The 12565-nt window shown below is 43.0% G+C and overlaps 1 protein-coding gene across 1 annotated transcript in view; it reads left to right on the top strand.

The window, feature by feature from the left end:
• Positions 1-12091, top strand: part of WDR12 (WD repeat domain 12) — a 32396-nt gene extending 20305 nt beyond the window's left edge. Inside the window, exons 6-13 of the mRNA XM_040439663.1 lie at positions 145-299; positions 1433-1478; positions 3315-3400; positions 3734-3874; positions 6046-6151; positions 9459-9591; positions 9715-9787; positions 11638-12091. Of these exons, the coding sequence (XP_040295597.1) occupies positions 145-299; positions 1433-1478; positions 3315-3400; positions 3734-3874; positions 6046-6151; positions 9459-9591; positions 9715-9787; positions 11638-11715 (818 nt within the window). The 3' untranslated portion in view covers positions 11716-12091. The remainder of the gene's footprint in view (positions 1-144; positions 300-1432; positions 1479-3314; positions 3401-3733; positions 3875-6045; positions 6152-9458; positions 9592-9714; positions 9788-11637) is intronic.
• Positions 12092-12565: the final 474 nt, after the last annotated feature.

Genomic DNA, 12565 nt, shown 5'->3' with positions numbered 1-12565 from the left:
CCACCCTTTAATTCAGGGTATTGAGGTGACAGGCCACTCAATAATCTAATCTTCAGATTTAGTGTAACAAGCATGTGAAGTCTGGAATAGCCCCCCATATACGCGTGTAGAGTTGTGAGATTTGTGACTTGTTCTCCCTTATAGACAGCCTGTCCTGTTTGTTACTGAGTGCATCAATGGACCAGACCATCCTTCTGTGGGAGTGGAATGCTGAGAAGAATAAAGTGAAGGCTCTTCATTGTTGCAGAGGACATGCTGGCAGTGTGGACACCATAGCTGTGGACGGATCCGGCAGTAAAGTAAATATGGACGTCATTAGTATCATGCCTTAAAAAGGTTTTCCACGATTTTTATACTGATAATCCTCTGGATAGGTCACCGCTGTCTGATCAGTGGGGGTCCGACACCCGGGACCTCCGCCGATCAGCTGTTTGAGAAGTACCGCTTCCTTCTCACAGCTTAGCAAGCACAGCACCATACATTGTAAAGCGGATGTGCTTGGTATCGCGCTCAGCCTCATTCACTTCCGTGGGGCTGAGCTGCGCCTAGGTCACGTGACCAATGAACGTGTCATCATTGGCCTAGAGAAGGCTGTGGCACTACTGCGAGCACCAGTGTCTTCTCAAACAGCTGATCGGCGGGGGTCCTGGGTGTCAGACCCCCACGATCAGATACTGGTGACCTATCCAGCCCTTTAAAGGGCTTTTTTCATATTTCGGAAATTACAGAATAGCTCCCCCCTGAAATATGAAGCTTGCATTGACCTTGTGATTCTGGGCACCTTCCCAGAGATAAATAAAAATAAAACTGAGCAATTACTCTGGTTACGGGGTATTGCTTTGGCTAAAATAATAATAGTTAAATATTGGGGTTCTATAAAATACCCCAATTTCCAGGAATGGATAGAATATATGGACAGGGTAATGCTTTATGAATATAACCTTGCCTATACTGAAAAAAAAAAAGTAGTTTGGCGGCGGATATGGGGTAGGTGGAAAAAATAACATCAAAAATAACACCAAATAATTAAAATATTAAAACATTAAACAGAAACAGCTGGTATTACGGCCGCTCCGTGGAAGAAAAGGGGTGGGAGTGGAGGGAGGGTGGTTATAAAGTAAGAGGGGGATTTGTTACATGATGAAATAATGGTGTAATTTTTGGTACTGTATTTTGCAACAAAAAAATTAAATAAATTAAAAAAAAAAAAAAAAAAAAAAAAAAAAGGGCTTTTTTCATAGTCAACATTGAACGGTTATCTCCCTCAGTCCCATAAACTTTGAAGTGAGATATAGGGCGCCTGCACAGGCACTGTGCTTCATTCAAATATGGTCGGTGGGGATCCCGGCCTATCTTATTCATTCAAACAATTTACTATTTAATGCCTTGCTAACAAGATGACTTATCATAACTGTGCTTGTCTTCTGATTAGTTTTGCAGTGGATCATGGGACAAGATGCTGAAGATCTGGTCTGCAGGTTAGTACTAGTCATCAAGGGGTATTCCACTTTCGTGATATTGATGATCTATCCTCAGGATAAGTAATCAGTATCAAATAGTCAAGAAGCCAACGCCTGGCATCCCGGCTAATCGGCTGTTTGAAGAGGCCACGCGACTCGTATGAGCGCTGCATCCTCTTCAATGTTTGTGCATACAGTCTCCATTCTAGTGGTGGCACGGTGTAATTACAGCCGTTTGTCTTGTTCACATGGTTGGGACAAACCTCTGTAATTATACTGCACCCACCATGAGTAAACATTGTAGAGAACACATCGCTCGCGTGAGTGCCATGGCCCCCCACAGATCTGATATTGATGGGTTATCCTGAGGATCGGTCATCAATATCATGAAACCAAAATATCCCTTTAATAAGCACTAAAGGGGCCAAAATTATGCACTAGTAATCTTTCCATGAGCCTTTAAATTTAGCCATATATATTTTATTTTTTTATTTTTTTCACGGCTGCTCTTTTTTAACTCTGAGACTCCCACCTCTGGTGGACTGGAAATGTGACATCCTGCTCGTGGTCACGTGCACCGCTGCAGCCATCCATGGCCTACAGTGGTGAAATGTGCCGCCTGGGGACATGTCACCTTTGAGGCCAGTGAATGCTTGCACATGACCACTGATGGGATGTCAAACTTCTGGACCACAAAGAGCAGGGGCAGGATCCTCGGTGCTGGAATGGAACAGAGTGGCAGAAAGTAAGTCTCAGTGCCTTATATTAAAGGCTACTTACACCTTTGGGGACATTTTAGTATTATTGCATTGTACTCATTTTGAGCTAAAAATCTTTTATTAATTTTTTTTTATTGGTCTTTATTACAAATATGGAATTTTTATTTTTTTTCTGTGCAGGGCTGAGATGCTGTAATAGAGGGTTCTAAATTTTCTCTGTCAGCCATGTGACGCTTCTGATCTCTGACCTTATAAACACTGATTATAGCTCAGTTTTTATCTTTACTGATAGGAATGTAGCTGAAATAAGTGTTTATGACCTCTTAGTAAATTAGGATGAGGGTTATTAGATGACCAGCACAAAGTGAGAGTAAAATGTATGATTCACACAGCTATAAAAACAGTTAAAGGGGTATTCTAATCTCAGACAATGGGGGCATATCGGGCATACCTCTGGGACCTGCACCTACCTCAAGAACGGACCCCTGAAGGTTGTGGAGGGCGCACTGCGCATGCGCAGCCACCCTCTATTCATTTCTATGGGGCCTGGCCGAAAATAGCCAAGCGCTGGCTCAGCTATTTCCGTTGGCCCCATAGAAATTGGGATTGGTGGCCGCAAGTGCGGTGCGCTCCCATTCAATCCTCCTCCGATCAATCCTCCGTTCTCATTGTAGGTGCGGGTCCCAGAGGTGGGACCCACACCTATCGGACAATGGGGACATATCCTAGCGATATGCCCCCATTGTCTGAGATGGGAATACACCTTTAAGCCTTTGTAGCAGAATAGCTCAATATTTTTAATAAAGACCAATTGAAATTTTTTTTATTTTATTTTTTGCCCAAAATTTGTAAAATGCAATCCTAAAAAAAATTGCTTCCGAAGGTGTACATAGCCTTTAAGCACCTTCCTGGCTCTTGGTTTTGGGTCATACAACCCATTTAATGTCTACATTATCAAAAAGTGAAACGTTCAGGGCATGTCTACTGATTTCATTGTGATTGTTAGGGAGATAAAGGTATTGTCCACTAGTACGTCATGATATTCTGATAGTTGGGGTCTGGCTTCTGTATAATGTAAAGCTCAGCAAAAATACCTGGGCAGAACTAGAGGTCTGAAGTTTTGGTTCCATTGCAGTTCCAACAGATGAAGAAGACGAAGTTGAGGAGAAGTCAAACCGTCCAAAGAAGAAACTGAAAACGGAGCAGCTTGGATTAACAAGGGTAAGTTTATATGAAGAGGCGATCTGATCCTTGGAAAACGATAGAAGATCTTGTGCTGTGCACAGGTTTCTGGGTAATGTCACTGGTAAGGATGTGAGAAACTGGAAAGTTTTACCTTGAGATGTGTTCTGCAAGGATCTAATAAGTAATATAATTCCTAGTAAATTTCTTCAGGCAGTGTACAGCTTATTCAGAAAAGACTTGCGACCAGTATTTGAGTTTCTGTGCAGCTTGCTAAAAACTGGGGATTGGGTGATGGGCATCATGAATGGAGGGATGAATGTTGCTGGAGATACCCAGTCACTGAGGGTTTCACTTTTTTTTTTTTTTTAGACACCGGTTGTGACTCTCTCTGGACACAATGAAGCGATTTCATCAGTGCTGTGGTCAGATGCAGATGAGGTTTGCAGTGCATCGTGGGATCACACTATCAAAGTGTGGGACATTGAGGCAGGGGAAACTAAGACCACTTTGGTAAGTATGGGGGGGGGGGGGGGAATATGTGAAGTCAGTTTTGCTTAAATCTGCACAAATGTACTTTATACCACATATCATCAGATGCCTCATGTTGTTTGATAAATTTGTCTTAAACTTAAACAGCTTTTTGTCTAGAAAAAATTCCTCCAGTTTTCTTACTCCACCCTCCACCTGGAGTGAGATTTAAAAAAAGTCTCAATGTTAAATCTGGAGTGACTCATTAACATATCTAACCACACCTACTTTTCCACGCACATTTCAAATCTGGAGTGAGTGGTGTAAAAAGGAAAAAGGTCGCAAAAGCCCTATTTTGTGACCTTTTTCCAAGCAATTCTGGAGTGAAGGTATGATAAATCAGGGCCTATATGTTCAATTTAGTTTCAAAGTTACCCTACAGTTTAAGAGAAAAATTCACATTAACTGGGGAACGAACAGAACACTTACCTGGTGAACTCATTTTCATCTTTTTACTGGCAGATCCGCTAATTTTCGCTCCACGTCTGTCATCCAAGATGGCTGCTCAGACTTCGATACACACTGTGCATTGGTAACCCAAAGCACTTCCTACTTGTCCAGGACGGTTTACGTGAGCAGTGCTGGCCAATCCTAGGGCAGCAGGAATATTCTTGGGCTACCAAATCTACAGTGGGCATCAGGTAGTCCGAGAAATGATGTAGCCATCTTGGATGACAGAAGAGAAGTCTGGGAATTGGTAGATCTACAGCCAAAAAGATGAAAGGGAGGGCATCATGTAAGTGTTCTGTTCCCCAGTTCATGTGAATTTTTTTTTTTCTTGAACTGCAAGGACTAACTCTATGGTTTATTGTAATAAATCTGTCCCTTCAATTACTTTACTGTTTTTTTTTTTTCACTGAAATACCTGACTCGTCACCATTATTTTTGCCCCCTGTGCACACACAATTCTGTATGTGCTGAAATGATCTTGCCAATTTTATGTAAATGAATGATAAAAGTAAGCAGAAGATACACTTGCTCACATCCCCAAAAACTTCCACTGGCTGGCCCTGAGGAGGGCCCAGGCAGCCCCCAGACATCGGCCCACCGGGAAATTTCCCTGTAAGGTCTATGGCCAATCCGCCCTTACGCTAAGATGCACCAAACAGTAGGGGGTTGGACCTCCTAGACCCCACTGATTATAAAAATGAAGTGATAACCGCGCTGATTCATCATTGCAGGTCCTTCACAATAGTTGGAGGGTTCTGAGCAGTGGTTGACCCTCTGAGGGTGTTGGCTGAACACAGACCGAGTGATCCAGGTTTTGCTGAGAAACATAAGGGTACAGCCACACGGTCAGGTTTCTGCATGCAGTTTTGGAAGCCAAAACCAGCAATGAATTAAAAAAGGAGAAGTAGTATCTGACCTTTATATGTTTTGTCTTTTTCTGATTCACTCCTGGTTTTGGCTTCCAAAACTGGATGCAGAAGCCTGACTGTGTGGCCGTTCCCTAAAAGGCCTAATATTTGGGGAGTTTCAGATGGCCTCCATCTACTGAGGCTGTGGGGCACCCCTGCATCTTGCCGTTATCCCTGTATGTCTTTGAGGACCTCATGCAGATAAGTTCTAACAGCACTAGGTGGTCCTGAGTTTTGGTTTTTTTAACATATAAGTGGCTGTCTGCTGCTTAATGATTTTCCAAAATGTGCTGGAAATAACACAAAGTAACTTACCAATATAACAACATGGCCACCGATAGAGGGTCAATCAGGCCATAAGCAGCCCCATTGAACTGCCCTGCTCACGGCAAGGTAAACTAGTGCCAGTGCTGTGTGTAGTTCACTGGACGCTTCTGATGGATGGTATGTTCTCCATATATCATGGGGGAAATTTATCAAACTGGTGTGAAGTAGAACTGGCTTAGTTACCCATAGCAACCAGTCAGATTCCAACTTTCATTTTCCAAAGCAGCTGTGAAAGGTGGAATCTGGTTGCTATGGGCAACTAGGCCAGTTCTACTTTACACCAGTTTGATACATCTCCCCCTATATTAGTAAATTACTTTATGTGCTATTTCCAGTTCATTTTGGAAAATAATTAGTGACCAGCACCTTTTTTAAGAATCCAGCAGTAGAATGAGTGGTTGTTTTATAGAGGATGGTTGTAATACGGAATGAAATCCATGTTAACACTTTTCTCTTGTTATCTATCAGACTGGCAGCAAAGTATTTAACTGTATCTCCTACTCGCCATTGTGCAAGCGCCTGGCATCTGGTAGTGCAGACAGACATATCCGTTTATGGGATCCAAGAACTAAAGGTGAGCGCTCATAGTGACCCCCTACCCTCACCCTTCCCCCAACTTGGAGAATGACACTTCCTGTGTATTGAGACGGCCGTTATATATCGTCAATAGTGGCGAGCACAGACCTTTAACCCCTCAAATGCAGTGGTCTGTTTTTACCATGGCATCTGCGGTGGCTTTCCCCGGGAGCGCTGTGCTACCGGGGCTGGAAAGGCTCCCCCGCATGCCAGGATATTGGGGGGAAAAAAACAATAGCATTATTGGTTATTTCTATTATCCTGGTCTCTCTGAATAAACTCATGGTATTAGAGCTATAGTTCCTATGGAGGCCTGAAGGTGGCAGAAAAAAGACTGAATTCATCATAATCTGCTGTGTGAAATCACAGTACAATATGAGAAATGCAGTCTAAAGCCTCTTGCGCACGAACGTTAGGGCTCCGTGCCCGTGCTGCGGACCGCAAATTGCGGTCCGCAATGCATGGGCACAGACCGCAGGGCAGCCGCATGCGGATCGTGTACCCATTCACTTGAATGGGGTCTGCGATCTGTAGTGCATGCGCTACTTTTTTGCGGTGCGGAGGCATGGCCAGAAACACCACGGAAACACTCCGTAGTGCTTTTGTGGGGTTCCAATCCATGCCTTTGTTCCGCATCTCCGTGATTGCGGACCCATTCCGTGTATTGCGGAACACTGTATGCAGGCCGCAATACGGCCACAGGGGGCACACGATCGTGTGCATGTAGCCTAAAGATTGCAAATTAAAGACATGGAAGGGGGGGGTTTAAAAGTAAAAAAAATATATATATATATATATGTTTTAAAAATATATATAAAAATCCAAGCGTCATGTCCCAAAATGCCTGGACTATTAAAATAAACATCTGGTACAGTGAACGCTGTACTCGAAAAAATCAAATGGCCGATTTGCAAAGTTTTTTTTCGGCACTTCGCCCCTCAAAAAAAAAAAACTCTAAAAAGTTAATCGGTCGTAGACTTTAGGCTACTTTCACACCTGCGTTAGGTGCGGATACGTCTGGTATCTGCACAGACGGATCCGCACCTATAATGAAAACGATTGTATCCGTTTAGAACGGATCAGTTTGCATTATCATGAACAAACAAACAAAAATTATTTATTTTTGGTTCATGATAATGCAAACGGATCCGTCTTGACTTACATTGAAAGTCAATGGGAGGCGGATCCGTTTTCAATTGCACCATATTGTGTCAGTGAAAACGGATCCATCCCCATTGACTTACATTGTAAGTCAGGACGGATCCGTTTGGCTCTGCATCGTCAGACGGACATTAAAACGCTGCAAGTAGCGTTTGTGTCCGCCTCCAGAGCAGAATGGAGGCTGAACGGAGGCAAACTGATGCATTCTGAATGGATCCTTATCCATTCAGAATACATTGGGGCTAAACTGATCCGTTTTGGGCCGCTTGTGAGAGCCCTGAAACGGATCTCACAAGCGGACCCAGAAACGCCAGTGTGAAAGTAGCCTTACAGATACAAAACCACTGAAAACTACAGGTCGCCCCACAAAAAACAAGCCCTTGCACAACTCCATAGACATAAATATAAAAAAGTTATAGGGGTCAGAATAAAACAGAAAAACTATATATAATTGTGGTATCACTGTAATCGTAGTGACCTGGAGACTGAAGGGAACAGGTCAGTTTTCCCACGTAGGGAATACCGTAAAAACAAAACCAAGAAAACTGTGGTAGAAAACTGTGGTTTTTGTTTTTTTCTAATTCCACCCCATTTGGAATTTTTTTCCAGCTTCCCACTACATTTTTTACAATATTAAATGGTGACATTAGGAAGTACAACTTAAAAAAATAGTTATCTCTGGGAAGGCAGAGAGTGAAAAACTAAAGGATTAAAAAGCCACAACTGGGACTTTTAAAGAACTCCCACAATTTTTTTTATTCTGACCTGCTGGAAAGGTACATGATGTACGGTAATCTTCTTACCTGTGTCTGTATTTGTGAGTTATAACCCTCCCTTCTGCTTCTCGGCTGTGTCATGTGACCAGCAATCAGACTTTCCAAATAACACCGCATCGTATGTGTGGACAGGAGGCCAGTTTCTCTATGTATTCCTATAGGAGCCTCAATGTCAGGCCTCCTGCACACAAACGGGTGCTGCCAGTTGCCGTATTGTGGACCGCATTTGCGGATCCAAAATACACGGGCACCGTTCCGTGTGCATTCTGCATCACGGATGTGAACCCATTCACTTCAATGGGTCCGGAGATGCAGAATGGTGCGGCACGGAATGGAACACTACGGAATGCTTCCGTGGGGTTTTGTCCCTTACTTCCGTTCCGCAAAAAGATAGAACATGTCCTATCTTTTTGCGGAACGGCTGGATCGCGAATCTATTAAAGTGAATGGGTCTGCGAACTGCTGCGGCTGCCCCGCGGTCAGTGTTTGTGCATTGCGGCTCGCAGCACAGCCACGGGCGCACACGTTCGTGTGCAGGAGGCCTCAGTCTCATAGGAATAAATAGAGATGTAATTGATCTCCAACTGACACAGAGCAGGAAGTCAGAGTGTTGGTCACATGACACAGCTAAGGATCAAAAGGGAGGTTATAACTCCCAAATACAGCCACTGATGGAAGACTACATCATCTACCTTTCTAACAGGTCAAAGAATAATTTTTTTTTTGCGGGAGTTCCTTAAGTCCCACGCCTGGGAGCACCCCCAGACTGCTCAAAAAATACCTATTTTGGAACGAGGCTTGTCCCAGGAAATTGCAGCCCAATTTGCTGGATTGTCCCAGGAAAATCAGGACAGGACAAGTATGTAACCATTGTGCAGCTGCAGACTTTTGTGCTTAAGCATCAAGTGCCTTTGGTTTCTTTTTTTGTTGTATGTTGCCTTTAAAGAGGACCTGTTACCTCTCCTGACATGTCTATAACTACTTGTGTCCCCCATGGAATAACAGTTCTGGAGTATCTTTCCATAGAACAGTTTTGTGCCCTTCCTCTATTGATCCGTCTAGAAATTATGAATGAATTACTAGCCGTTTACATTAAAGGTCCATCTGGGTGTTGCCAGTTGGAGGGGTGGGGTGTCCCTGCACAGTGACGGACACGCTCCCAACTGGTAACATCCAGATGGACCTTTTATTACAAACTCCTGGCGGTTCATTCATCTTCTAGTAGGAATAGAGGAATGGCACAACAGATGAGGACATGCTCCAGAATTGTTATTACTGAATATCAGGAGAGATGGCAGGTCTTCATTAAGCATAGAGTTATCCGAGAATAAGGGAAGAGTTCTTCATAAATGTTGCTTTCCTCTACAGATGGGTCCCTGGTTCTGCTGTCCTTAACTTCTCACACGGGCTGGGTAACAGCAGTGAAATGGTCCCCCACCAATGAACAGCAACTTGTCTCTGGATCTCTTGATCGCTATGTGAAGCTCTGGGACACCAGGAGGTAGATGTCCACACATGTTGTCCATGAATTCACATCTGTTGTTGAATGATTCACTACTCGTTCTTGATATATCCTTTCTGCCGTGGTATTCAGCATAGCTGTTATTTCTGCTCATTTCTCCAGTTGTAAAGCACCTCTATATGATCTTTCTGCACACGGAGATAAAGTTTTAAGCGTTGACTGGACAGAACATGGGGTAAGAACCGTAACATGAAACATCCTTGTTTTATTACTGATACATTTGACTGCCCCTTTTAGATTATATCAGGGCAGTGATTTTAGCATCTCCTAAATATTATCTTGGGCAATGGATTCTTGTACATATTATTTAGGCTTGAATTACACATGGGCTTTTGTGGCAGTTTTTTTGAGCCGAATGCAGGAGTGGATACAGAATGGAGGAGTTCCAGCCTTTCCTTTTATACTTTTCCTTCTTTTTACATCCACTCCTGGCCTCCCATCCTAGAGAGTTTGATATTTTGCTTTTTAAGACCCAACTAGGTTTTAGAGGAGGAAAATCTGAAAAAAAAGATTTTTCATCGGACGAAAAATGACTAAATAGACCTTAATGCTCCGGACGGTGCTCTGCACTCACCGCTCCCTTGTTTTCTCAGGGCCTGCACAGCACTGTGACTTGACGTTGCACAGCGTCAGGTCATAGTGCGCGCACTAGGTTCTGACGCTGTTTGAAGTCAGGACAGCACGGTGTGGTGCCCAGAGGAAGACCGGGGAGCAGTGAGTAAAGCCAGCGCTAGCAGCTCTTTACTTACAGCTCCCCACGCCTACTTACTAGAATCTCTTTATACGATGCACTGCCATTTTTACCCCAATTTTGGGGTGGAAAGTGCGTCTTATATAGAAAAAAATACAGCATTTACTAGAACAGACATATCAGGAGAGCTGAAAGGTCTTGTTATAAGGGAATGTAATCATGGGTTTAACTAGAATCATGTGGGACCCAGGACAAACGTTATGCCATCACCAGCATGATGCTCAGATGTACAAAGCCACATGGGGTTGCTACAGCTCTACATAATCCAGTCATACAATTAACACGACCATACAGATGACAAATGCTATAACCATACTGTTAGTGAACAAAAACCTAGTAAACCAAGACCAACATTACGAATAATATCACAATGTAAGAGCCAAAGAATACTGCCAGAACATGAAAACAAATTACCATCACATAATTCCACCATACTGCTATACTATGACCAAAATTACCATCATATAGTGACTGTACAGTGGTATTTGCATTCTACACTGGCCTTCTGCAAACCGTATAAGTGAAAACGGTAGACTTGTATCTAGTAACTTACAGATGACGTTTTTGTTGGAATTGTTCACTTTACATTTTCTTTTCCATTCGGCCCAGCTCACTGTGAAGACTTCTTCAAGCCACAACTTTTGATTTGTGTAATGTACAAGCATCTACCCCACCTTTTCCCCATTTCTACACTTGTCCTCCATAGTACCCCAAATGGTTATAATGGCCCCTCCCTTTTTGTGCCCCACATAGTAATAAAGCTCCTTTTGTGTTCCCTACTTGGCAGTTGACCCAGTTTGCCTTTTTTCTCCACACAGTAGTATTGTCCACTATGTGCCCCATTCAATATACATAAAATAATATCCCTATTTGTGCCCATACATTAGTAATGCTCCCCCATGGTTCCACCATACAATGGTATTCTCCTACATATAATGTGCCCCCTTTGTGCCTTTAAAATAAATAAAAAATAGGAACTCTCATAACCCCGTTCCGATGACAAGCGACCTCCATCCTGCTATCCGCTACCCGACACAGTCAGTGTGATGTAGTGACATCATTGCACCATTTCACATCCTCTGCGTGATCCCCTGATTACAACAGGAAAACTGCAAAGGGGTAGCTGGAATTCACTTTGGGTAGCAGTCAGTATATTTCAGGTTTTTAGGGGCATCCTCTACTGTACTATAGTAGTAATTATATAGAATTATTTGTATATTGGTAGTTATATTAGTCAAAATAGAATATATATATTTTATTTTTTCTTTCTGCAGCTGATCCTAAGTGGAGGGGCAGACAACAAGCTGTACTCCTACAGATACACAGCGCCACCTTCAGATGTTGGCGCATGAACTGCATCATGGACTGAAGAGATTTTTATTTCTGCAAAATCTGTTGTAAATGAAGTTGGCTGGAGAACTGGTCCTTTTTAATACTATAGTATATTTGTACAGAAAACAACATGAATGCATTTGCAGTTTTCTTTAGTTGGCAGAAAGAAATTTATTAGAAGGTTGTCCAATTCTAATTTCAGTCCCCCCACATTTTAACTATCCCATGGCACACAGGAGCCAGAGCTAACTCATTGCCATTTATGATCTATTTGCTGTGTGAACAGAAGTAACTACATGTGAGTCCGAGTAAGCAGAGATACAATGGAGGTAACCTGTGCAATATAATCTGCCTTTATAATGGTTGTGCATTAAATTGTCACACTCTGATATTGAAGATGTCTTTTTATCTACACTAGCAGCAAAGAATACCCGCGAAACTGAACAGGGTTTTCCACTTACTTTCCGTGAGTCTTGTTTCTATATGTGTATCTGCAGCATCAGGTCTCTGCCTCTCCTTTCCCTCCCAGCTTGAACGCCACAGATCCAAGCCTGCATGAAGCCCTGCTAGAAAACCTCCGTCCTGAGACATGGCATCATTGCTGACATCATGTCTACAGTGCGGGGTCCAGGAGCAGAACTCCACCCTCAGAGGCAAGGTAGTTGATAATTTGTCTACAGGGCAGAGCCTTACAAACTTTGCCATGCCTCAGATGTCAACGTGACGGCACTGGGATACGGAACCAACACAGCAGAAAATGCTGGAAAACTGCGGGGGGGGGGGGTTCTATGCAAGTAACAAAAAAATAAATGTTTATTCCTCAAAAAATCAGCCCATTAAAGAGATCTGCAGAATTTAATAGCTTATGCA

This window comes from Bufo bufo, chromosome 7, assembly GCF_905171765.1.
Source record: "Bufo bufo chromosome 7, aBufBuf1.1, whole genome shotgun sequence".
NCBI lineage: Eukaryota > Metazoa > Chordata > Amphibia > Anura > Bufonidae > Bufo > Bufo bufo.
This window is presented reverse-complemented; position numbering and strand designations above follow the sequence as displayed.